Genomic DNA, 27,960 nt, shown 5'->3' on the forward strand with positions numbered 1-27,960 from the left:
ACCGATGACTATCATGTTGATGATGATTTAAGATTCTTTGTCATTTAGAAAGTCGGATATCATTGGACAGTGTATATATTAATTGGTGACTGTATGTTGGCACACAGGAAGTCCACCTCATTCAGTCAAAACATAATGATCCAACTACTTGTAAAGCTCCAGGGAGACCACTTTAAAGCAGTCATACCCATCTGATCGTTAGTGCAAAAACAAATCTGTGTGTCTTCATAAACTTAGAATGAGCCTTTCATATCTACATGAGAGTGGGCTCCCTCATAGAGGTTGCCATGTTGCTACAGTAGCCCAGAAGAGATATACTTATGCACTGTCTTTTGAAATGAGTAGTGCATCTGCACTTGACTTTGACTTTTTCTTTAGATGCTGCATAAGTAGTGATTTTTCCTCTTCTTCTGACCAGTTTTGAGCAGTTCTGCATCAACTACTGCAACGAGAAACTTCAGCAGCTCTTCATTGAGCTGATCCTCCAACAGGAACAAGGGGAATACCAGAGAGAGGGCATCACCTGGCAGCATGTGAGACACACACACACACACACACACACACACACACACACACACACACACACACACACACACACACACACACACACACACACACACACACACACACACACACACACACACACACATGCATGTAGAAGAAGATGCAACATGCAGAGTTTGGTTCCCTGTTGTTGCTCACTCACACATGCATATGCACATCCAGCCTGTTCATATGAGACGATTCTGCATTTTCAGTTTTCATTCAAAAGTGAGTAGAAATTATGTGGCTTTATTATATTAACCTGTTTCCAACAATGGAGGTTGACCTTGAAAGTCCTGATAAAATAAACGTTTGCTGAATGACTCAAGCTCCTCAGCGCGTGCTTGAGTTCGACTAAAACCTGAGGTGTACCAGACTGTTGATGGTAAAATTATTGTTGAAGATGAGCTTTTACATTTTCTTGCATTGAAGATAAGAACATTAAGCCAGGATGAGATTGTCCTGCTTGCTGTCAATTGTTTTGACTCAGAGTGGATTGAATCTTCAAGGAAAACTCTGAACTCTGCCCTACTACGCAGCGGAACATCACGCATAAAGGTGCTCAGAAAGATATTAATAACATAAAGAGCTGCCTCAAAGTGCTGAATGAGTGTGGGGACAAAGTTCCCAGATTTGTCTCCCACCATTTGGATGAATTGCCACCGGTGACATTTACATCTATGGATGTATGCGGCCTACTCCGGAAAGTGGAGCAGCTGCACTCTGAGGTTTCTGCCATGAAACATGCGCTGCACCTGCAGGCCAACGCCAGCGAAGATCTGCGCGCTGTCATGGATGAGGTGAGCCGTCGACTTGGTGCCTTGGAGAAGCACGCTGACTACGTTGCATCAGACGGGCGTTTGGATGTGGAAGGTGCTAGTGGCACGGTATGGAACGGCGCAGCGGTTGGCGTGCTGGCAGGGGGGACGGGGGCACCAGGAGGTGAACACCAGGAACGCCATCACAGGAACCGCCGCCTCAAACCATTTAGAGGGGTGAATTTGCAACCACGTCTGGATTATCAACGCCTTTACTGGATTCTCCGAAATGGAGCCTGGTAGTGAAGAGAGGCCAACAGAAGCGCACTGAGCTGCCTGCTGATCCGAAGCAAGGATTACGCCACGGTAAATTAACATCGAGGCAGAAGAAAGCTGTAAAAACCATTGTGGGCACGGGATCAGCGAGGAATATTAAAGTGGTAACAAAAACCATGGATGCTTCTAAGGCATTTGATCGTGTGAACCATGGAAAACTATTTCGAAAATTGAGTGATGCTGGCGTTCCCAAATCCATAGTGAGGCTACTAATGTATTGGTATGCACATCAAAAAATGCAGGTGAAATGGGGTAATTGTATATCCTCCCCTTTTCAGGTCAGCAATGGAGTCAGACAAGGAAGCATTTTGTCTCCAATTTTATTTAATTTTTATATGAATGGTTTCTCTGAACAGCTGAATGGGTGTAGAACTGGTTGTGTGGTTGGGGATACAGTGGTGAACCATTTGATGTATGCTGATGACTGTGTTTTTTTTAGTCCCAGTTCTGCTGGGCTACAGCAATTGTTGAATGTGCGTGCCATGTATGGAGAAAAACATGACGTAAAATATAATGATATGAAAAGTATGATCATGATTTCTAGAACAAATGATGACAAGCATTTGGTTTTCCCTGATTTTACTCTGGCAGGTCATGTACTGAATGTATGTAATCAGGTGAGATATCTTGGTCATGTGATCACTGATACGCTGAGTGATGATGAGGATATTTTTCGTCAGTGTCGTACGCTGTATGTCAGAGCAAACACATTAGTTCGAAAATTTGGCTACTGTTCCGACGAAGTGAAGCTGGCTTTGTTTAAAGCATTTTGTACACCTTTGTATACTGCACATTTGTGGATAAACTATAAGAAAGCGAGCCTTCGGAGACTACAAGTGGCTTATAATGACTGCGAATTTTACCAAAAAGGCCTCGATGGGCCAGTGCCACGGAAATGTTTGTGACGGCACGTGTGAACACTCTTCAAGCCAACTTAAGAACGATGATGTTTAGGTTCATCTTTCGTTTTAATAATTGTGATAATAAGATTGTTCTTAAACTGATTAACATTTCTTACAGTGCCACATGGTATACGTCACAGATTTGGAAACACTGGTATAAGTGTCTTTTATTCATGGGTGTTTAATGTACCTATTTTATTTATTTATTTATTTTTATATTTTTCGTTGTTGTTGTATTTATGGTGTTTTGTTTCTTTTATCTGGACCTTGAGTCTGTAATAATAAAGTATCTATCTATCTATCTATCTATCTATCTATCTATCTATCTATCTATCTATCTATCTATCTATCTATCTATCTATCTATCTATCTATCTATCTATCTATCTATCTATCTATCTATCTATCTATCTATCTATCTATCTATTTTTTGTTTTTGTTGATTAAGGCAAATTTTAGTAGCAGCTTTACCAAAAATGTTTTAGAATCCTAAACAGCTGGATATAGTTGAAACAACATGTTCATCATCATACGCTATTCTGTAGCATCCAACTCTAACCTCAACTACTACAGCTGCACACCTGACCCAAGACTTAAACTACTTAATGTGGGGAAAATCCAGTGCGCCAATGTCAGGTTATGTGTCCACTGGCATCTGTAGGATTCCCCTTCCTCACCACACATCTCTGTCATACTGCTGTGTTACTGTTTGCCAGTCAGTAGCAGTGATGGGCACAGCTAACCGAAAAGTTAGCTTCAATAACAGTTAATCCACTAAGTGAAAAGGTATCTTTTATAAAGCTAAACCGATAAACCCCTAAAAAAATTTAGCGGATGTTACAGATAAAAGCTAAACCAATAACTTTTAGTATTGACTTCAGTACACTAGCAGCTACTGACACAACAACAAGCCAGCACTTGTGTGTCAGATAGGCCTTCTCTCAGCAAAAGAGACCCAGTGACCAGAGGGGGAGGTGGAGAGGGAGAATAAAAACAATTTCTCTTCACACCATAGATACTCGCCAAGTCATGCACAGGCAGACAGCTTTGACTTATGGTTAAAATTTTAAACAAACTAATTCCGGACAAGTTACTTAAATTAACGTGACTTCTGTCGCTTTGGAAAGTGAAAATATCAGCTATATGTTTTAGTTTTAAAGTAACACACTAATTTTGAAGGTTTTAGCGTTTAGACACACATGCCACAATGCATTATGGGTAAATTAGTTTCCTGATAGACATGAATGGTTGGATGGTCGGTATAACACACACAACTTACTGAAACGTGTGGTGGGTTTTACAAATAAATCTTCATTTGTAAATATGTCATTTTTTTCTTCATTTGTTAAAAAAAGGCAATTTGAAAATTGAAAATTCTGTTTGTTACGTGGATTCAGCACTTTTAATGGATTTGCCCTATTGAGATATCCCATAATCCTTGAGCCTGAGTGGGAATCAAACTCGTTTGTACATCAAACCCAGATGTACATACTGTATAAGGTGTACATATTGGAAGCCCAGCTCCTTATCACACTGAGCTCTATGCTCTGCACCTCTTAGCTGGATTACACAAAAACTACCAGTCAAATTTTAGTCAGACTTGGTTTAGGGATGCAGCATAGGATTATATTTTGTACTGGAAACAGGTCAAGAAGCAGAGCCTGGGATTTTTTTTCCATTTTCTTAATGGAATCATCAATCATTTTCTAGATAGGGCTAGAAACACATCGTGGAAGAGTGGACTAGTAATCTAGGTGTAGGCCTGCATTTACTGAGTGCCCTTTTGCGTCACATGACTCCCTCCACCAAGGAGGCCATGTTTTCACCGGTGTTTGTCTGCCTGTTAGCTGGATAACTCAGAAAAGTAATGAGCACACAGCAACATTTAACTAAAAAAAGTCGAGAGGATGTTGGTGAAATTTGGTGAGCAGACGGATAATGTCCTAGAAAACGAGGGATTTTATTTTGAATTTGGGAAAAAACTAAGCCCCTTCGGCTGTTCCTTTGTTTCGGGGTCACAGCAGATCTGAGGTGGATCTGCATGTTGTTGTTGTTGTTGATTTGGTACAAGTTTAACACCGGATGTCCTTCTTGGTGCAACTCCACATTACATCGAGAATGAGCAGGAGTGAGGGTTGAACCAGGAACCTTCTGCACTAGAAACAAGTGCACTTAACCGCTGGAACATATTTGGAGCACTAACAGCACTGAAACTAGATTTGATCAATGAGAAAATGCCATGTGGGCATTTCTTTTTCTCAATGTAAAAATGTAAAAATGAACGATTAACCATTTGGGCATGCATTCTTAGGCCACACATGTAGAAACACAAGTGAAAACTTAATGTGTTTTTCACTCCCTTTTCCTGTTTGTGTGCAGATCGACTACTTCAACAATCAGATCATCGTGGACCTCGTGGAGCAGCCTCATAAAGGCATCATCTCTGTTTTGGACGAAGCTTGCCTGTCTGTTGGTAAAGTCACAGACACGGTCTGCCTGGACAGCATGGACACCAAACTGGCCCAGCACCCCCACTACACCTCCCGCAAGGTGAGAGCACCGTGGTCACCTTTTCTCCCCATGTGACTGTTTTTTTTTTGCCCTCAAAATAATATTAATAATAATAATAATAATAATAATAATAACATTTATTTATATTGCGCTTTTAGTTATACATACAAGGTAAAATACAAGTAACAGTAGATAATAACCATGTAGTTCACATGGATGAAAAATAAAGAATAAAAACTGATTTTTAAAGATCAAATAATTACAGGAGTAAATTTGTCAGCCAAAAACCCTCCATAATGCATCCCTGGACATCAAAATCCCCAAATTTTCTGGGGGCTGTCTGCGCCCCCACCCTTTCAGATCCTAGCTACAGCCCTGGATTAAGTGTCTCTTCCTTATATTGGTACGACTTATATCTGATTTTTGGAATATCTTTAAAGGAGAAATCAATTTTAGTACAACATAAGATGACAACGACACTGTATGACCCTGTAATGGCCAGTAGAGATCAGAGTTTCTCATTTTTTAAGGTGATATGTGGGCCATCAGTCCCTGCTCATAATATGATGTGCATAAAAGCTGATTTTCCACGTGTTGTTTGTGCACTCACCATGTCACCGTGTCACCTTGTCATCTGCAGCTCAGCCCCACAGACAAAAGCATGGACTTTCAGAAACACTTCCGTATCCGCCACTATGCTGGAGACGTCACGTGAGTTTCTTGCACACGTCTGTCGTCATATCTGCTGCAGCCTGAGCTGATGTCTCACTGAAGATGTGAGAGAATGTTGTGAAGAGTTTAAAAGCATAAGCTTTATTAATCCTATTAGCAGCAGTCAGTTCAAGACTTTGGGTTTATGCTCAGCATGACAGCTTTAGTCAAAGAAAAATATGAATTCCTCAATTATTTGTTTGGATCATCTCTAATGCCCTGAAAGAACTTGTAATTACTCTGCCAGTATTTAGTAATGTGTACATTTTCATTACAATGTAGAATGTATATTAGTCTGTATTCCGAATATAATACCCCTTACCAAAAAGTAGTACATACAAGTATGTTTCAAGTATACTTCCAGTTTACTTTTTATATACTCATCAGTACTATTTTTTGGTAAGGGACGGCCCTGATTATAAGACGATCTCCCACCACATTTTTCAAGATGTTTTTGGAAAAAGGCTTTCTGAAAACCAAATTTTCTTTTTGTAAATAAAGAAAACACTTTTATGTTAAAAAATAATGCCAATAAAAGCATATTTTATGGGCAGCACCTCATTAATTGTTTCCAACCAATGATTGACACATGATTTTCTGTGGCCTTTATGACCACAGAAAAATCTCAACCTTTAGTTTTGAGAGTCAGCATTTTAAAGATGATGTTTTTGGGCTTGCCTTCTTATAACACTGTGTGGTAATGCTGTATTTCTTGGCTGCTTGAGCATTGTTTTATGATTTTGCTGCATTTGTCACCAAGAACTTCATAATTCCTCCGTAACTTCTGGTTCACTTGCCCGACTTTTGGGGTGTTCACTTTTCAAGATGATCACTATGCCTCTCTCATGCAGTACTATAAGCTAATGGAGTAGGTCACTTCAGTCATGACAAGCACATTCCTTTACATAATTGGGGCCACCGAGTATTGCAGATGTATAAAACATGTAAGAGTCTAAATCCTGGATATACGATGAACCCATTTTTCATTTCCAAGAAAAAAAAATTGTAAATGGGACAACACGGTAATTAATATAAAAAAAATTAAAAAGTCAAAGGCAGATTTGGTTCTCAAAGTTTTCTGGACATTCATGAGTGTGCAGCCCTCCACTAACAGCCAAAGTGCCACATCGTGCTCTGTTTGAGAAAAGTTTTATCATATCTTGTGACTCCTCCCCTTAGACAGAACTAATCTACATTTATGAATTTTATTTTGGATTTCAACGTCCCACCTCCATCTATTTTTCAAATTAGTATTTTTTCCAGTAGTAGTATTTTTTTCTCTGCCCCTTTATTTAGATCCATGGTGATTAGTAAAACAAGTTTTCTTGTAGCATTAAAAACCATCAGGGGGCATCTTAACTGCAGCTCATTTTCTTACTCTGCACCAAAATGTGTTTATTTTTGTAATTTGTTTCTTTTTACAAAATTTTATGAAAATTGATACAGATTCCTTATTTTACTTGGGCACTGTTGCAGAAAAATGGTCACACCGTGCAAGCACTCTTTCATCACAGCAAGAAGGTCTGTGGTTCAAAACCCACTACTCACCCAGTTTCCTTGCACACCTGAACAAAATCAACGTGTATAATTCATACCGGATCTATATAAGCACGTTGGACCTTTTAGCTTGTGTTCTTTTGCTAACGTCCTTGATTCTCTCGCCGCTCTCCTGCATCATGGGTTTGCTGGATTTAAGCATTGCAGCGACCACGCTCGGCCCCCAGCCAGCAGTCATCACACAGCTTTGGTTTGAAAAGATTCACACTGCTCACGTGTCCTGCTCCCAGTCTGAGGGGGAAAGGACATTAATATGTCAGGGAAACATGAAAAGAGGACAAAGCCAGCTGACGGGACAGTTTTGGACCTGCGAAATGGAGCAGTGATCAAGCAGGACTGGAGAAGGTTCTATCGAGGTCTTTGACTCGGGGGGAATCTAGGCTGATACGATGTCAAACACACTAAAACATTGAACAATTCTGCTTTGATGTCCAGTGTGACGTGCAGATTAAGAGCATGCTGCAGGGATGACAGATGGTTGTCCCCGTCACTGCGTGTCTCCGTCACAGTCTCAAATTTTTTCTGGGCCATGCCACCTTGACTTGTCAGTCCTTGTGCGTTCCCTGGAGGGCGCCATTGTCCACCATCTCCTGTCCTATCCCATCCCATCTGAGATTATCTTTAATATATGCTCAATGCACTCGCTAAATTTACCCTCTTCATAACCGCTGAACCACTACTGTATCAAGCTTTGACCTACTTTACTCCCTCCACCTCCTCCTTCTTTCCCTTCATCCTGTTCTCTCTCTTCCTTCTGGACTCCAACCCTCACCTGGCTCTTTTTGCTGTCTGCATTGTAATTCCCTGCAGTATTTCAGGCTGCACATACAGCACTTTGAGCAGCCGTATGCCATCACATATATCACATTCCCTTACTGCACAACTTAATATTGCATGAAAGATCACATTTCTGCTTCCTTTCCGTCTCGATACTCACATAGTATTTACTGTGGATAGCAAAACTCGATCCTTGCAGCAATCTTGACCTTCATACTTTTCTCTACATCCTATGGTGCATCTGGAAAGAATTCACAGTACTTCACTTTTTCCACATGTCATGTTACTGGGTTATTCCAAAATGGAGTAAATTCATTTTTCCCTCAAAATTCTACTCACAACACCCCATAATGACAACATGAAAAAAGTTTTTTTTTTAATTATTGCTCATTTATTCAAGATAAAAACTAAGAAATCACATGTACGTAAGTATTCACACCCTTTGCTAACTTTTCAGTTTAAATTTTCAATTTATTTTCATTTATATAGCGCCAAATCACAACAGAGTTGCCTCAAGGCGCTTCACACAAGTAAGGTCTAACCTTACTAACCCCCAGAGCAACAGTGATAAGGAAAAACTCCCTCTGAGGAAGAAACCTCAAGCAGACCAGACTCAAAGGGGTGACCCTGTTGGGGAAAGTGTTATGCATGGACCCACAACAGGGGGCGTAAATAAACCAATAAATACAATTTATTGCGGCAAATGTGCACAACAGGTTGAATCCTGCTTTTAGACAGTCAATTACAAAATACAATTGGTGACGTGTGGGCAGGCCCGAGGGTAGGAGACGCCTATCCAGAGAAGAGCCGGGGCCCACAAGGTTCCACCACCACCAGAGACCTGCAGTATGCCGAAGCCGCCAAGTCCCGAGTCCCCAGGTGGCCTCTGCTTCCAGCTGTCAGATCCGGTACTGCTGGCAGGAACAGACACAGGTTAAAGGGGGGTGTGTGTACACCCAGCAAACAGTCAGCAAAGATACAGTTCCTTCCTGAGGGAAAAACCTCCACCTCCAAACACAGGAACTCAGAGTACGTGCAGTGCCTTATGTAACACTTAACAAGTCAGGAGTGAGGAGTGGGTACGCCAACTCCTTCCAACCTCCACAAACTTGGCTACAAGCTGCAAGTGTACAAAAAGGTTACGACTGCTAAAAGCTCTGCTGCAAAAACGTGTGCGTACGGCACAAAACGGCTGAGAACGTTTACCTGTGAGGTAAGTTGATATCTCGGCAGAGATGTGGTGTCTCCTCCAGGCTTTTATGGTGATGCTGATGATAATTACTGACAGCTGTCAGTCCTGGCTCCTGGGTGGCAACTGCACCCTCTGGTGCCTGAAACCCGACAACAGGCAGGGCGCCCTCTGGCTTTGGCCAGCAGTACCTCCTCTTCGGGCGGCCCACACAACAGGACCCCCCCTCAATGGGCACTTCCTGGGGCCCAACCAGGCTTGTCGGGGTGTCACTGGTAGAAATCGGCCAGGAGGGCCGGATCTAGGATGAAGCTCCTCTTCACCCAGGAGCGTTCTTCGGGTCCGTAACCCTCCCAGTCCACCAGATACTGGAGACCCGACCCCTCCGGTGAACATCCAAAAGCCTGCGGACAGTCCACACAGGCTCGCTGTTGATGATGCGGGCAGGAGGTGGCGCTGGTCCGGGGGTGCAAAGGTCCGAGGTGTGATATGGTTTAATCTTGGAGACGTGAAAAACTGGATGGATCCGCCGTGAAGCTGGGAGTTTCAGCTTCACTGCAGCTGGACTGATGACTTTGGCGATCTTAAAAGGTCCGATATACCTGTCCATCAGTTTTGGTGACTCCGTATTGAGCGGGATGTTCTTGGTTGACAGCCAGACCTCCTGCCCGGGCTGGTATTCTGGGGCCGGGACACGTCGGTGGTCTGCATGGTTCTTCGCCCTCGTCTGGGCTTTCAGCAGGGCAGAGCGGGCTGTTCGCCACACCCGACGGCACCTCCTGAGGTGGGCCTGGACTGAGGGAACCCCGACCTCTCCCTCCACAGCCGGAAACAATGGGGGCTGGTACCCCAAACGCGCTTCGAAAGGGGAGAGGCTGGTTGCAGACGAGACTTGGCTGTTATGAGCGTACTTGATCCAGGCCAGATGTTGACTCCAAGCCATCGGGTGCGCGGATGTCACACATCGTAAGGCCTGTTCCAGCTCCTGGTTGGCCCGCTCTGCCTGTCCGTTGGTCTGAGGGTGGTACCCGGACGAAAGGCTCACGGTGGCCCCCAGTTCCCTACAGAAACTCCTCCAGACTTGCGAGGAGAACTGGGGACCACTATCCGAGACGATGCTCGTTGGGATACCATGCAGATGTATGACATGGTGGACCAGGAGGTCTGCAGTCTCCTGGGCCGTCGGGAGCTTCGGGAGGGCCACGAAGTGGGCCGCCTTGGAGAACCGGTCCACTATCGTCAAGATGGTTGTCATTCCCTTCATTTCATTAGTTACTTCATCCAAACCATCAACATGTCTATTAGACCCCATTCCTACTAGGCTGCTCAAGGAAGCCCTACCATTAATTAATGCTTCGATCTTAAATATGATCAGTCTATCTTTATTAGTTGGCTATGTACCACAGGCTTTTAAGGTGGCAGTAATTAAACCATTACTTAAAAGCCATCACTTGACCCAGCTATCTTAGCTAATTATAGGCCAATCTCCAACCTTCCTTTTCTCTCAAAAATTCTTGAAAGGGTAGTTGTAAAACAGCTAACTGATCATCTGCAGAGGAATGGTCTATTTGAAGAGTTTCAGTCAGGTTTTAGAATTCATCATAGTACAGAAACAGCATTAGTGAAGGTTACACATGATCTTCTTATGGCCTCAGACAGTGGACTCATCTCTGTGCTTGTTCTGTTAGACCTCAGTGCTGCTTTTGATACTGTTGACCATAAAATTTTATTACAGAGATTAGAGCATGCCATAGGTATTAAAGGCACTGCGCTGCGGTGGTTTGAATCATATTTATCTAATAGATTACAATTTGTTCATGTAAATGGGGAATCTTCTTCACAGACTAAGGTTAATTATGGAGTTCCACAAGGTTCTGTGCTAGGACCAATTTTATTCACTTTATACATGCTTCCCTTAGGCAGTATTATTAGACAGCATTGCTTAAATTTTCATTGTTACGCAGATGATACCCATCTTTATCTATCCATGAAGCCAGAGGACACACACCAATGAGCTAAACTGCAGGATTGTCTTACAGACATAAAGACATGGATGACCTCTAATTTCCTGCTTTTAAACTCAAATAAAACTGAAGTTATTGTACTTGGCCCCACAAATCTTGGAAACATGGTGTCTAGCCAGATACTTACTCTGGATGGCATTACCCTGACCTCTAGTAATACTGTGAGAAATCTTGGAGTCATTTTTGATCAGGATATGTCATTCAAAGCGCATATTAAACAAATATGTAGGACTGCTTTTTTGCACTTACGCAATATTTCTAAAATTAGAAAGGTCTTGTCTCAAAGTGATGCTGAAAAACTAATTCATGCATTTATTTCCTCTAGGCTGGACTATTATAATTCATTATTATCAGGTTGTCCTAAAAGTTCCCTGAAAAGCCTTCAGTTAATTCAAAATGCTGCAGCTAGAGTACTGACGGGGACTAGAAGGAGAGAGCATATCTCACCCATATTGGCCTCTCTTCATTGGCTTTCTGTTAATTCTAGAATAGAATTTAAAATTCTTCTTCTTACTTATAAGGTTTTGAATAATCAGGTCCCATCTTGTCTTAGGGACCTCATAGTACCATATCACCCCAATAGAGTGCTTCGCTCTCAGACTGCAGGCTTGCTTGTGGTTCCTGGGGTTTGTAAGAGTAGAATGGGAGGCAGAGCCTTCAGCTTTCAGGCTCCTCTCCTGTGGAACCAGCTCCCAATTCGGATCATGCGAGACAGACACCCTCTCTACTTTTAAGATTAGGCTTAAAACTTTCCTTTTTGCTAAAGCTTATAGTTAGGGCTGGATAAGGTGACCCTGAACCATCCCTTAGTTATGCTGCTATAGACTTAGACTGCTGGGTTCCCATGATGCACTGAGTGTTTCTTTCTCTTTTGCTCTGTATGCACCACTCTGCATTAATCATTAGTGATTGATCTCTGCTCCCCTCCACAGCATGTCTTTTTCCTGGTTCTCTCCCTCAGCCCCAACCAGTCCCAGCAGAAGACTGCCCCTCCCTGAGCCTGGTTCTGCTGGAGGTTTCTTCCTGTTAAAAGGGAGTTTTTCCTTACCACTGTCGCCAAGTGCTTGCTCACAGGGGGTCGTTTTGACAGTTGGGGTTTTTCTGTAATTATTGTGTGGCTTTGCCTTGCAATATGAAGCGCCTTGGGGCAACTGTTTGTTGTGATTTGGCGCTATATAAATAAAATTGATTGATTGATTCCCTGTGACGCAGGGAGACCCGGCCGATGTGGGACCAGGGGCGACGAGGCACTGGCAGCGGCTGGAGGAGTCCCTTCTCTGGTTGGTGTTCAGCCTTGCCCCTGGCACAGGTGGTACAGGCCCGGACATACTCCCGGATGTCGGCCTCCATTGATGCCCCCCAGAACCGCTGCTGGACCACTGCCACGGTCCTTCGCACCCCCGGATGGCAGGAGAGCTTAGAACCATGACAGAAGTCCAATACTGCAGTCCTAGCGTCTGGTGGGACGTACATACGATTTGATGGTCCACCGCCGGGGTCTGGGTGACGTGTCAGGGCCTCCCTGACGATGTTCTCCACGTCCCACGTCAATGTGGCGATGATAGTGGACTCCGGGATGATGTTTTCAGGTGGATCCGACAGCTCCATTTTGACTACTTCTTCGTGCACCCGGGACAATGCATCTGACCGCTGGTTCTTGGTCCCGGGGCGATAGGTGATCCTGAAGTCAAAACGTCCAAAAAATAGAGACCAACGGGCTTGCCTGGGGTTCAGACACTTAGCGGTCCGAATATACTCCAGGTTCCGATGGTCAGTGAAAACCGTAAATGGAACCACAGCTCCCTCCAACAAGTGTCTCCACTCCTCCAGGGCCTCCTTCACCGCCAGGAGCTCCCGATTGCCGACGTCATAATTCCGCTCTGCCGGGGTCAACCTGTGGGAGAAATAGGCACAGGGGTGGAGAACCTTATCGGACTCCCCGCTCTGGGACAGCACGGCTCCTATCACTGAGTCAGAGGCATCTACTTCCACAACAAACTGGCGGATAGGATCGGGCTGCACCAGAACTGATGCAGTAGAGAACCGGCGTTTCAACTCCCTAAACGCGGCTTCGCACCGATCCGACCAGGTGAAGGGAACTTTTGGGGAGGTCAGGGCTGTAAGGGGACCAACAACCTGACTATAGCCCTTGATAAACCTCCTATAGAGATTAGCGAAGCCGAGGAACTGTTGCAGCTTCCTATGGCTTGCCGGTTGGGTCCAATCTCTCACCGCCGCTACCTTGGCTGGATCGGGTGCGACGGAGTTGGAGGAGATGATGAACCCCAGGAAGGACAAAGAGGTACGGTGGAACTCGCACTTCTCGCCCTTCACAAACAGCTGGTTCTCCAACAACCGCTGCAGGACCTGACATACATGCTTCACATGAGTCTCAGGAACCAGGAAGAAGATGAGGATATAAGATAATTATAGTGGGCGATTTTAACATCCACACAGATGCTGAGAATGACAGCCTCAACACTGCATTTAATCTATTATTAGACTCTATCGGCTTTGCTCAAAAAGTAAATGAGTCCACCCACCACTTTAATCATATTTTAGATCTTGTTCTGACTTATGGTATGGAAATAGAAGACTTAACAGTATTCCCTGAAAACTCCCTTCTGTCTGATCATTTTTTAATAACATTTACATTTACCCTGATGGACTAACCTGCAGTGGGGAATAAGTTTCATTACACTAGAAGTCTTTCAGAAAGCGCTGTAACTAGGTTTAAGGATATGATTCCCTTCTTTATGTTCTCTAATGTCATATACCAACACAGAGCAGAGTAGCTACCTAAACTCTGTAAGGGAGCTAGAGTATCTCGTCAATAGTTTTACATCCTCATTGAAGACAACTTTGGATGCTGTAGCTCCTCTGAAAAAGAGAGCTTTGAATCAGAAGTGTCTGACTCCGTGGTATAACTCACAAACTCGTAGCTTAAAGCAGATAACCCGTAAGTTGGAGAGGAAATGGCGTCTCACTAATTTAGAAGATCTTCACTTAGCCTGGAAAAAGAGTTTGTTGCTCTATAAGAAAGCCCTCCGTGAAGCTAGGACATCTTTCTACTCATCACTAATTGAAGAAAATAAGAACAACCCCAGGTTTCTTTTCAGCACTGTAGCCAGGCTGACAAAGAGTCAGAGCTCTATTGAGCTGAGTATTCCATTAACTTTAACTAGTGATGACTTGATGATGACCTCGTAGTACCATATTACCCCATTAGAGCGCTTCGGTCTCAGACTGCGGGCTTACTTGTAGTTCCTAGGGTTTGTAAGAGTAGAATGGGAGGCAGAGCCTTCAGCTTTCAGGCTCCTCTCCTGTGGAACCAGCTCCCAATTCAGATCAGGGAGACAGATACCCTCTCTACTTTTAAGATTAGGCTTAAAACTTTCCTTTTCGCTAAGGCTTATAGTTAGGGCTGGATCGGGTGACCCTGGACCATCCCTTGGTTATGTTGCTTTAGACGTAGACTGTGGGGGGGGGGGTTCCCATGATGCACTGTTTCTTTCTTTTTTTGCTCTGTATGCATCACTCTGCATTTGGTCATTAGTGATTGATCTCTGCCCCCCTTCTCGGCATGTCTTTTTCCTGGTTCTTTCCCTCAGCCCCAACCAGTCTCAGCAGAGGACTGCCCCTCCCTGAGCCTGGTTCTGCTGGAGGTTTCTTCCTGTTGGAAGGGAGTTTTTCCTTCCCACTGTGGCCAAGTGCTTGCTCATAGGGGGTCGTTTTGGACCGTTTGGGGTTTTTCATGGTTATTGTATGGCCTTGCCTTGCAATATGGAGCGCCTTGGGCAACTGTTTGTTGTGATTTGGCGCTATATAAGAAAAAAGTTGATTGATTGATTGATATCGTCTAGGTATACGAAGACGAACCGATGCAGGAAGTCCCGCAAGACGTCGTTTACCAATGCTTGGAACGTCGTGGGGGCGTTAGTGAGGCCGAACGGCATGACCAGGTACTCAAAATGACCTAACGGGGTGTTAAATGCCATCTTCCATTCGTCTCCCTTCTGGAACCAAACCAGGTGATACGCATTCCTAAGATCCAGTTTTGTAAAGATTTTGGCTCCATGCAGGGGCGTGAACACTGAATCTAACAGAGGCAACGGGTATCGGTTGCGAACCGTAATCTCGTTCAGCCCTCTGTAATCAATGCATGGACGGAGTCCGCCGTCCCTCTTGCCCACGAAAAAGAAACCCGCACCTAACGGGGAGGAAGAGTTCCGGATCAACCCGGCAGCTAAAGTGTCCCGGATGTAGGTCTCCATTGATTCGCGCTCGGGGCGTGAGAGGTTGTACAGCTTGCTGGATGAATACTCAGCGCCCGGGATCAAATCAATGGCACAATCATACAGTCGATGCGGGGGAAGCGTGAGTGCCAGATCTTTGCTGAAAACATCAGCATGATCGTGGTACTCAGCCGGCACCACCATGAGATTGGGTGGGACTTGAACCTCATCTTTAGCAGTCACACCGGGTGGAACTGAGGATCTTAAACACTCCCGGTGGCAGGTTTCGCTCCATTGAGCCACAAACCCCAGACGGCCAATCGATCCGGAGGATTGTGCTACTAATCCATGGATAGCCCAAAATCACTCTGGAGGTAGAAGGTGTTACAAAGACACGATCTCCTCCCTGTGGTTTCCAGACACAACCAGTGTTAAGGGCTGTGTCTGGTGTGTTATTAGTGGAAGAAGGGTGCCATCTAGTGCCCGTACCTTCACTGGAGAAGGAAGGGCCACTAGAGGGAGCCCCACTTCCTTAGCTCATCTGCTATCAAGCAGATTCCCTTCTGACCTCGTGTCTATCAGTGCTGGGGCTTGAAGGGTTAAATCCCCACGGAGGATCACAACTGGGATTCATGTGGATTTTCGTGCATTACCCGCGTGTATGTTATGGCCCACCCTTAGCCCAGTCTCTAAGGGCGAGCGTTGGTGTTTATGCGCTTGGGCTTTGTTTCTGCAAATGCTCGTTAGAGCCGCAGAAAAAGCACTCTCTGCGGGCCAGCCTCCTCTGTCTATTTTCTAATTTCATTTTGGCCCTGCTCGTGTCCATAGCTTCGTCAGCAGGGGGAGCTGTCATCACACAGAGCACTCTGGCTCTGGAGCGTGGGGAAGGCAGGGCTGCTTCGGATGGGGGAGGGAGAGGGGCGGTGCGTGCCCCGGCCACGTCCTTCGTTTCGCTCCCGTTGACGTTCTTCTAACCGGTTGTCTAAACGTATAACCAAGTCAATAAGCCCGTCTAAATCCCGCGGCTCGTCCCTACCCACCAGGTGCTCCTTCAGGACCAGAGACAGTCTGTTTAAGAAGGAGGCGCGGAGCGCTACCGCATTCCAGCCGGCTCTCGCGGCCGCGACGCGGAAGTCGACTGCCTCATCTCGAAGCAAATTGATAACATAAGCCACCTTGCTGGAGTCTGACATGTACATTACTGCGCGCTGTGCGAAGACGAGCGAGCACTGCATTAGGAAGTCCGCGCACGTCTCCACACAGCCTCCGTATGGCTCCGGGGGACTTATGTATGCTTCAGGGGATGGGGGGGGGGGGGGGGGGGGGTCCGTTGAACGACCACTGGAGGGTCTCTGTTCAGCAACAGGTCGGCCTTAAATCTGGACTTGAAAGTCTCCACAGAAATCTGACTGTTTTATTGATGCAGGGAGATCATTCCACAGAGCAGAGGCACGATAAGAGAAAGCTATATGACCTGCAGACCTCTTATTTCATCCTAGGGACGCAAAGTAGTCCTGCATCCTGAGAACACAAAGCCTGGGCGGTACGTGGAATTTAATTAGTGTCAGCTAGGTAGGGAGGTTGCCAGTCCTTGAACAATTTTATGGACTAGTAACAGAACCTTAAAATCTGATCTCACTGGGGACAGGAAGCCAGTGAAGAGCTGCCCAAATGGGTTGTAATGTGGTTGAACTTTCTGCTTCGTGTCAGAAGTCTGGCTGCAGCGTTTTGAACCAGTTGAAGACCCCTAATGATGGACTGCGGTAAACCAGAAAATAGAACATTGCAGTAGTCCAATCTAAAAGAATCTAAATACTTTGTTGATGCAGCCTCAAGTACAGCCTCAAGTCTTCTTGAATATGATGCCACAAGTTTGGTGCACCTATCTTTGGGCAGTTTTTCACATTCTTTGCAGCACCTCTCAAGTTCCATCAGGTTGGATGGGGAGCGTCGGTGCACAGCCATTTTCAGATCTCTCCAGAGATGCTCAATCAGATTTAGGTCTGGACTCTGGCTGGGCCACTCAAGGACATTCACAGAGTTGTACTGAAGCCACTCCTTTGATATCTTGGCTGTGTGTTTAGGGTCATTGTCCTGCTGAAAGATGAACTGTCACCCCAGTCTGAGGTCAAGAGCGCTCTGGAGCAGCTTTTAATCCAGGATGTCTCTGTACATTGCTGCATTCTCCCAGTTCCTGCCTGCTGAAAAACATCCCCACATCATGATGCTGCCACCACCATGCTTCACTGCAGGGATGGTGCCTGGCTTCCTCCAAACATGACGTCTGGCATTCACGCCAAAGAGTTTAATCTTTGTTTCGTCAGACCAGAGAATTTTCTTTCTCGTGGTCTCAGAGTCTTTCAGGTGCCTTTTTGCAAACTCCAGGTGGGCTGCCATGTGCCTTTTTACTAAGGAGTGGCTTCTGTATGGCCACTTATCATACAGCCCTGATGGTAGATGCTGCGTATACGGTGGTTGTTCTTCTGGAAGGTTCTCCTCTCTCCACAGAGAAATGCTGGAGCTCTGACAGAGTGACCATCAGGTTCTGGTCACTTCCCTAACTAAGGCACTTCTTGTCGATCGCTCAGTTTGGACGGGCGGCCCAGCTCTAGGAAGAGTCCTGGTGGATCCGAACTTCTTCCATTTATGGATGATGGAGGCCACTGTTGCTCACTGGGTCCATCAAAAGTAGCAGAAATGTTTCTGTATCCTTCCCCAGATTTTGTGCCTCAAGACAATCCTGTCTCGGAGGTCTACAGATAATTCCTTTGACTAATGCTTAGTCTGACATCCACTGTCAACTGTGGGACCTTATATGTAGACAGGTGTGTGTCTTTCCAAATATGTCCAATCAACTGAATTTACCTTATAGAAACATATCTAGGATGATCATGGAAACATGATGCAACTGAGCTCAAGTTTGAGCTTCATGGCAAAGGCTGTGAATACGTATGTACATGTGATTTCTTATTTTTTTTATTCTTAATAAATGTACAAAAATCTCAAAAACCGTTTTCACATTGTCATTATGGGGTATTGTGTGTAGAATTTTGAGGAAATACATGAATTTCATCCATATGTGGAAAGAGTTCTGCTGCCAATTTCTTACTGCTTCCTATAATGAGGCTTTGGACCATACACCTGGTGGAAAGCAGTGCACAGTGCAGTGCAAGTGTCATTGCTCATTTCCAACTGAAGCAGTTGCTGTTTTTATGTCCACGCTGTGCAATGAGAAAATGCAGTCATCTGTGCACTTATACATCACTTGTTCGCCTTGAAATGAGATGTGGACATGTGCAGTATTGGTGCATTAGTGTCATGAGGTAGCAGATAGTGACTGTGCCATGGCCCACCAAAACCTTCTCTACAGTCGAGCGCATAGTTATTCTGCCATTTGTATGGTGCAATATTCAGATAGGCTTTAACACCAACTTTAAGCACACACTGCTCTTCAATGCAATGACATTGAAGTGCAATGACATGCTTGGTTTAATTCATGTTATGGGACAACACACACCCCTGATTAATTAAGTGACTCAATACAACCCTTTTGCACCAGCTGTCTTATTTTGCACTGAGATTATGCACCACTTGCCATGCCTGACGTTTGCACGCTATAGAATATGTCAAAATAGCGCACTTAGTCTTTCTCTTATTCTTTCGGTCTCTCTGTCTCTCTTCGGCAAGCTTCCCAGAATCTGGTCAGGTGGATTCAGAGCCCGTGAGGACACATCTGTCACAGCCAGACTCTGCTTGTTTGGCTCCAGATGAAACATCCAGGGACAGAACCACACAGACGCCACATGACACAAGCCCCATGTTGTTTTGTTTTTGTGAATATTTAGATGAAACGTACTAATGGAGGCGAGCAGGAGATTCTGCTTATGTGTGCAGATGTACATTTGCATGCTACAAAAAGGATGTATTTTTTTTTATATGCTAAAGCAAAAACTGCTACTTGATTAGTTGCTTTTGTGGATGTGATAGAGGTTTATGTGAGACAGTGCGTGCATTACAGCTGACTCTAACCCCGAGGCCGGACAGCTTGTGTAACTGTGCGTCACAGTGACCTCCAACTGATGCCTCACAAGAAAACAAGTGAACATCTTGAAGAAGCACAGACAGTGTGGAGACCATTCGTCATCTAAAAAAAAGGTTTTTGTGGAAAAACAGTCTATATTTGTCATTATATGCACAATAAAGAGATTTGTTCTCTGCATTTCATCCAGCCTAAGTATAGTTAGACCGAATCCCACCACGAGGAGCACTCAGCAGGCACAGTCCGGCAGCCAGGGGCTAACTCCAGGTCCTCAGTCAATGGCAGTCTGAGAAGCACAAACCTACGAAAATCAAACCTCGTAAAATCCATGTTGTGAAAATGGGAGTTTACGGGAACACCTGGAGGAAATCCACAAAAATTTGGAAAGCTTATAGAGCTAATAGTGATGGAATATGATACTAAACAATGCACCAACAGCATTTCCTGTATATTCGTTTTGTGAATTGTTCTGTAATTTGTGTCTGTAGCATGGCCCAAGCAGAGGGTCACCCCTTTGAGTCTGGTCTGCTTGAGGTTTCTTCCTCAGAGGGAGTTTTTCCTTACCACTGTTGCTCTGGGGGTTAGTAAGGTTAAATCTTACTTGTGTGAAGCGCCTTGAGGCAACTCTGTTGTGATTTGGCACTATATAAATGAAAATAAATTAAAAAATTGAAAAATAGAAACTCCACAGGGCAATTGCCTGACATGTAGTAGAACTGAACCCACAAAATTACTGCTGTGAGGCAAGAGTGCTGACTGTAAGGACTCAGGATGAAGTGATGACCCCAGTGTAGAGAACAGACAGCTGAGTGGGTTCAAAGTTCATTAACAGCAAACACTGAGGAATAGTTCAAACACAAAGATGTGTTCTATGGAACTGAGGAGGTGGACAGAACACTCAGGACATCCTAATAGGCTTAAGCCTGATTTCTGCTACTCTGTCTCCATGGCTCCATAGCGACGCAGTGCCCTCTGCATCGCTGTGAACCCTCTTAGTCCCTCTCCATAGCCTGATGTGCACCTCCCCAAAAATTTAAACTACACGTCAAAACAACAGAGACCGCACAACCTGTAATTGGTCACTTTTCCGGATTCCCTCCCTCAACTCTTGTCATATTTAAAAGTTTTTGCAATGCACACACCGATTACATTTCAATCATGAATCAAATAGAGGAACTTTTGGCGAAAACCTACAAAGATGCTCAAATGACCAGTAATTCATGGAGGGAAATTGCATGCAATGTTGGTTTGGATGTCCATGATTGTATAAAGAAGTGGAGGTCACTGAGGGACAAACTGATCCAGAAAAAGGAAAGACGTGATGAGCAGCAGTGGCGATGCAGGTGTAACGAAAGTCTCTGCCTTGTTTTTCACTTCGCTCCTCTATTATTCCGGTAGTAAATTGCATTGCGACACCCACCAACTTCGGAGAACTTCAAAAGGGTCACACACACGTCAACATGACTGCGTGGCCACGGAGTTACAGAGACCCCATTCCTACCAGGCTGCTCAAGGAAGCCCTACCATTAATTAATGCTTCGATCTTAAATATGATCAATCTATCTTTATTAATTGGTTATGTACCACAGGCTTTTAAGGTGGCAATAATTAAACCATTACTTAAAAAGCCATCACTTGACCCAGCTATCTTAGCTAATTATAGGCCAATCTCCAACCTTCCTTTTCGCTCATAAATTCTTGAAAGGGTAGTTGTAAAACAGCTAACTGATCATCTGCAGAGGAATGGTCTATTTGAAGAGTTTCAGTCAGGGTTTAGAATTCATCATAGTACAGAAACAGCATTAGTGAAGGTTACAAATGATCTTCTTATGGCCTCAGACAGCGGACTTATCTCTGTGCTTGTTCTGTTAGACCTCAGTGCTGCTTTTGATACTGTTGACCATAAAATTTTATTACAGAGATTAGAGCATGCCATAGGTATTAAAGGCACTGCACTGCGGTGGTTTGAATCATATTATCTAATAGATTACAATTTGTTCATGTAAATGGGGAATCTTCTCACAGACTAAAGTAATTATGGAGTTCCACAAGGTTCTGTGCTAGGACCAATTTATTCACTTTATACATGCTTCCCTTAGGCACTATTATTAGACGGTATTGCTTAAATTTTCATTGTTACGCAGATGATACCCAGCTTTATCTATCCATGAAGCAGGAGGACACACACCAATTAGCTAAACTGCAGGATTGTCTTACAGACATAAAGACATGGATGACCTCTAATTTCCTGCTTTTAAACTCAGATAAAACTAAAGTTATTGTACTGGCCCACAAATCTTAGAAACATGGTGTCTAACCAGATCCTTACTCTGGATGGCATTACCCTGACCTCTAGTAATACTGTGAGAAATCTTGGAGGTCAGTTTTGATCAGGATATGTCACTCAAAGCGCATGTTAAGCAAATATGCAGGACTGCTTTTTTGCAGTTTGCACAATATCTCTAAAATTAGAAAGGTCTTGTCTCAGAGTGATGCTGAAAAAACTAATTCATGCATTTATTTCCTCTAGGCTGGACTATTGTAATTCATTATTATCAGGTTGTCCTAAAAGTTCCCTGAAAAGCCTTCAGTTAATTCAAAATGCTGCAGCTAGAGTACTGACAGGGACTAGAAGGAGAGAACATATCTCACCCATATTGGCCTCTCTTCATTGGCTTCCTGTTAATTCTAGAATAGAATTTAAAATTCTTCTTCTTACTTATAAGGTTTTGAATAATCAGGTCCCATCTTATCTTAGGGACCTCATAGTACCATATCACCCCAATAGAGCGCTTCGCTCTCAGACTGCAGGCTTACTTGTAGTTCCTAGGGTTTGTAAGAGTAGAATGGGAGGCAGAGCCTTCAGCTTTCAGGCTCCTCTCCTGTGGAACCAGCTCCCAATTCGGATCAGGGAGACAGACACCCTCTCTACTTTTAAGATTAGGCTTAAAACATTCCTTTTTGCTAAAGCTTATAGTTAGGGCTGGATCAGGTGACCCTGAACCATCCCTTAGTTATGCTGCTATAGACTTAGACTGCTGGGGGTTCCCATGATGCACTGAGTGTTTCTTTCTCTTTTTGCTCTGTTTGCACCACTCTGCATTAATCAATTAGCAGTGTTGCCCACAGTTACTTGAAAAAGTAATCCAATTACTGATTACTGATTACTCCGTGAAAAAGTAACTTAGTTACTTTACTGATTACTCAATTGTAAAAGTAACTAAGTTAGATTACTAGTTACTTTTTTAGTTACTTTCCACAGCTGCGACAACAACTCACTTTATAGTCACCCTTCTTGACTTCAATGAAAATAAATACTTGTTTTATAAAAAGTAAAATAAAGACCTCTTTCTTGACCTCATATTTACCTGTTGACAGCACTGTAACAGTAAAACTTGCAATTTCAAACCTACATTGTTTAGAAATGTAACTATTAATTCTAACTCTCTAAACATTTTACTTGTCGAAATTATTATTATTTTAAGCAATATTAGTAGTTGTAGTAAAAAACGGCTTCAAAACTGGACCTTTAATCTAGGGGTGTTGTGAGGGAGGGGGGCACATCCTTGCCCCACGCCCCCATTCCATCTGGATTCGCCCCTGCTTTGGCGTTTGAGCACAAAGAATGGATAACATTTATTTATGCAGAAAACAGGACCAGATTTACAGGTAAGAAAGTTTTATTGCGTTTTCACATCATGTGGTCCTCAGAAAGAGAGTTTAGGTGCATTTGAGTGGAAAACAGTGTTAGTTGTTGACGCGTCGCGGAGGATCAGCTGTTTTTAACGAGACGATACGGAGCAGCTCAGCTCAGAATTCTAAATAAAGGAGAAAAATAAAGCACAAAAATGTCTTTGTAAAGCTCAGTGCAGGTGTGCTGATTACCGCGCTTTAAGAGGTGAGGACGAGTCGAGCAGCTGCAAAAAACCGTGGATGAAAAGCTCACAGCTCACTGAAAGTGGGCAGTTGAGTCGAACCCCGACCTCCTGCCCACAGACCAAGTTTAATGCTGCTATCGACCCACAATGAAAAATAATAGTAACGCACAGTGACATGAAGAAGTAACTTTAATCTGATTACTGATTTGGAAAGATTAACGCGTTAGATTACTCGTTACTAAAAAAAGTGGTCAGATTAGAGTAACGCGTTAGTAAGTAACGCGTTACCGGCATCACTGATCATTAGTGATCGATCTCTGCTCCCCTCCACAGCATGTCTTTTTCCTGGTTCTCTCCCTCAGCCCCAACCAGTCCCAGCAGAAGACTGCCCCTCCCTGAGCCTGGTTCTGCTGGAGGTTTCTTCCTGTTAAAAGGGAGTTTTTCCTTCCCACTGTCGCCAAGTGCTTGCTCACAGGGGGTCGTTTTGACCGTTGGGGTTTTTCCATAATTATTGTATGGCTTTTGCCTTACATATAAAGCGCCTTGGGGCAACTGTTTGTTGTGATTTGGCGCTATATAAATAAAATTGATTTGATTTGATTTTTGAAATTTGGCTTTAAGCAGAGTCAGTGTTCAAAAGGTAAACAACCTTCCGCTAGTGCTGACTAAAAGCACCCGAACAGGTTAAGGAAGAGGGAGTAATTCAAATCACAGTTATACACAGTCAGTGTGGCAGCAGTATCCAAAGATTAAGGCAGAGGCCGTTTCCAATAAATATTTAGTCGGATCAACTCTAAATGAGGTAGACAGACTGTGTAAACACTACACAAACTACAGGCAAGCAAAATAAGGTAATAGGAAACAAACACTGGTAGGAAACAAGGAATCATGAGGACAATAATAAAGCTAGAATGTATGAACATACTCATACAAGAAAATGTGAGAGACGAGCATAAATACATGAGGGAAATACTTACTGAGAGTAAACCAGTGGGTACAGAGAAGTGAAACAGGCGAGAACAAACATGGAATGTAAGTATCAAAATAAAACAGGAAGTGAGTCATGGAAGTAAACTGCATGCTAAGAGTGACGGAATATGACACTAAACAATAGTGTGTCACAACAGCAGAGGAGAACAAGCAGGACAGGAAAACTCATGAAGGTTGCTTCCCCAGAATGTCTCATCATTTCCACTGAATGTTGTCAGAAGTATCAGCAGTACCTTCTACACAGACACAAAAAGTGTCTGTGAGTAATTTCTGAGACAACAGAGATGCGGCTCCATCCAGAGGTGGGAGTGGGTGTCTTCTTCTGCAGGCCTCCTGTCCTGTACACCAGCATGGACTACCAAAATTTCCTGTGTATTTGTATTGTCATGTGTGTTGGTAGCATGGTCCAAGCAGAGGGTCACAACTTTGAGTCTGGTCTGCTTGATGTTTCTTCCTCAAATCATCAGAGGGAGTTTCTCTTTACCACTGTCGTCTGTGTGCTTGCTCTAGGGGTTGGTAAAGTTAGACCTTACTTGTGTGAAGCGCCTTGAGGCAACTTTGTTGTGATGTCGCGGTATATAAATTAATTAAATTTAATTGAAATTGAACATGTCTGTGTCCTTGGACAACACACTTCCCAGTCCTTCCTGCTGTAAATGGGTAACAACTTTGGCTGGGAAAGCGACCTATGTTGGAACAGTGACCCATCCAGGTGGAGTGGAGTCATAAACTCATCCGCGTCATGCTACAGAATCCTGGAATAAGCACCAGCACTAACGGGCATCAGAGCCAATATAGGGTATACTTCTTTTGCTCCTGCTTCTAAGCAAAACTTATTGTTGCGTATATTAATTTGAGCATGTATTGTGTTTAATTTCCAATGGAATTCAACGTAAGAAATTTTCCGCCAAGCTTTTGTTATAATTCCACATTTTTTCCAGTGTGCTCAATAAAAACTGTGAGATCCATTTTATTTTTAGCATCTTCACTCCCAGAGCATCACTCCACTTCGAGTGCACTCCAGTGGGGCCTTCCCTTTCCTTTGAACTACTTTAAACATGATTACTTTCTCTTTCTATGACAGATATTCCGTGGACGGATTTTTGGACAAAAACAAGGACCTGCTTTTCCAAGATTTCAAGCGTCTCATGTACAACAGGTGCCAAATGCATCAACACATTTATTGGGCACCATGATGCTCTTGACAGTTCAGTAACTGGGTTAAGCATATCAATGAGTTTATATCTTCACGTTTGTGCATCTCTCCTGTGTTAGCCTAGTTAATGATGTCCTTACTCAACTCTTTGCTCTATTTTCTTGCATCTCGTAGTGCCAACCCTGTCATGAAGGAGATGTGGCCAGATGGTCAGCTGAGCATCACAGAAGTCACCAAGAGGCCTCTGACTGCAGCCACCCTCTTCAAGAACTCCATTGTGGCCTTGGTGGACAAACTGGCCTGCAAGGTTGGGGATTTCAGCCTTAAAAAAAATCTATTCCAACAGAAGGACCTCCTTTTTCTTTGTACTCTAATGACCAACAGTCAATATCATCACCTGTTGAGTTGAATTTGGAACAAAAACCTGCCAGTTGTTGGTTTCATGGCACACGGTCGCCCATTCCTACCCTACACCATCAAAGTAAAGACTATCAGATCAGGGATACTTTCATGTTTGCTTTAATATTTTGCATCCACCTACATGTTTTTACTTTCAAGGGAATGATTGCTTCAGTTCTGGTCCCTACACCGACTGTGTGACTCACAGGCTATTCTGAGGCTGTCACTGTGTGCGCAACAGCTTTTTTTAGGGAGGAAAGTTTGTCATAATGAAAGGTCACCCAGCAGGAACATGTATGTCTAGTAGTGAACTTGTTTTGCTGTCAGTAAGTTTCTTCAGGTTGCTTATTCTCATTATTTCTGATTAAATTCAAAGTTGGGAGGGTGAATTAGAAGGAGGCACGAATGCATCTTTTATATTTTCAACTCACTCACTGGTCTGATGTTTCCTTGTGTTGTTTTAGGATGGTCTGGTGTAGTGTGTTAGGAACCTTTTTTGGGGGATAAGAAACGTTTATCTGTGGATGCCCTGAGTGTGGCACTTGAGAAGTTGATTGAGGAGTCGGAGTGTCTGAGTTTGTGATTTTCCTGGCTCAAGCCTTAGATCTAGGCTTTTAATAACTTCCTGTGGATTCGGCCGTCAGAAGTGTATATGATTGCAGTGTTGAACTCGTCAACCAATTCCTATACTTGCAGTGATGCTTATGTCACTCATTCCTTGCCATTTGAGGTTGAGATGTTGGGGAAGACCATAGGTCACTAGAGAGCAGTGCTTGGTGATGTCAGTATGTTTGAAGGACAATGAAGGTCCAAGTCTTGAGAGTCCTGGTAGTTCCTGTCTTACTGTATAGTTGCAAGACCTGGATGCTAACTAGTGAGCTAAGGTGACGACTGGATGTACTTGGTACTAGCTCTCTTTGGGGGATCCGTGGGTATCACTGGACTGACTTTGTGTCAAATAAACAGTTACTTAGGGAGCCTCAGCTGAGGTGTACTACTTGCATTGTGAGGAAATGTCAGTTGTAGTATTTTTTCGATGACCATGCATCTCTAGGCACAGTGCATAGGTGTCTCAGTGCTGATGCCCCCAATAACTGAAAAATGACAAGGGGATACCTACAGGGGGATATGGAAATAGTCGTCTCCCTGGATACATGCAAGGTAATGCGGTTTCATTTTGGAGGGACATAGATAAGGATTTTCTTAAAAAAGAAGGCATTAAATTTCCACTACACTTTGTCAGAAGGTACACGGGAGACACAAGCTGAGATCTGATCTGTTTTCTTGTGATAAAAACTTCTCTGTTCCTCTTTACCATGAAACTGTGGGTGGCAATGCAACAGACAAAAGTTATACTTTGCAGTTTCTTCGGTCACAGCCACAGAACCCTACACCTCCTTCAGAAGTGTCATGGGTGTCTTGGTGGCATCCCTCACTTTCGTCCTTCTTGCATGGCCAGTCAGTTTGTGAGAGAGGCCTCATCGAGATAGATTTACCATACAGTGCCATACTCTTTGTATTTTTTTTTAATGATTGATGGAAATGAAGTTGAAGTTGGTGACTTGGAAATTTGCATGTATCCATCCCCTAACTGGCCTAAAGAACCAGTTACTTCTGTGCTCAGAAAATGCAGCGAGTATGCATAAAAATGGAGGTAACTCCCAAACATTTAATTTGACATTTATGTTAACCCCCCACCACCACCACCACCACTACCACCAATTAAAGCTGAAAGTCTACAGTATGAGCACACCATTAATATTGCAAAACCTATGCCACTGTTCAAATACTTTTGGACCCAAGTGTAGCGCCTCATCTCATTATGACTGACATTCAGTGATTGATATTTATTTCTTCAAGTCAGTTGAAAGAGCACTGATGGCCTCATTAGTGCCCTGATTCTCTTTTCAAAGTCTCGGCTGACCTCAGTTTGAAGTGAGGATGGACATGTATCAC

The 27,960-nt window shown here is 43.8% G+C and overlaps 1 protein-coding gene across 2 annotated transcripts in view; it reads left to right on the forward strand.

Annotated features, from left to right (window-relative positions):
• myo1g (myosin IG) overlaps positions 1-27,960 on the forward strand; it is a 126,053-nt gene that overhangs the window by 16,156 nt on the left and 81,937 nt on the right. For both annotated transcript variants that reach the window (XR_004558047.1, XM_034160512.1), the window contains exons 10-14: positions 419-533; positions 4,918-5,088; positions 5,690-5,760; positions 25,534-25,608; positions 25,780-25,912. Coding sequence is in view for 1 of the 2 variants with exons in the window: in XM_034160512.1 (XP_034016403.1) it covers positions 419-533; positions 4,918-5,088; positions 5,690-5,760; positions 25,534-25,608; positions 25,780-25,912 (565 nt within the window). In the remaining variant the exon portion in view is untranslated. The remainder of the gene's footprint in view (positions 1-418; positions 534-4,917; positions 5,089-5,689; positions 5,761-25,533; positions 25,609-25,779; positions 25,913-27,960) is intronic.

This window comes from Thalassophryne amazonica, chromosome 20 (genome assembly GCF_902500255.1).
Source record: "Thalassophryne amazonica chromosome 20, fThaAma1.1, whole genome shotgun sequence".
Classification (NCBI taxonomy): domain Eukaryota; kingdom Metazoa; phylum Chordata; class Actinopteri; order Batrachoidiformes; family Batrachoididae; genus Thalassophryne; species Thalassophryne amazonica.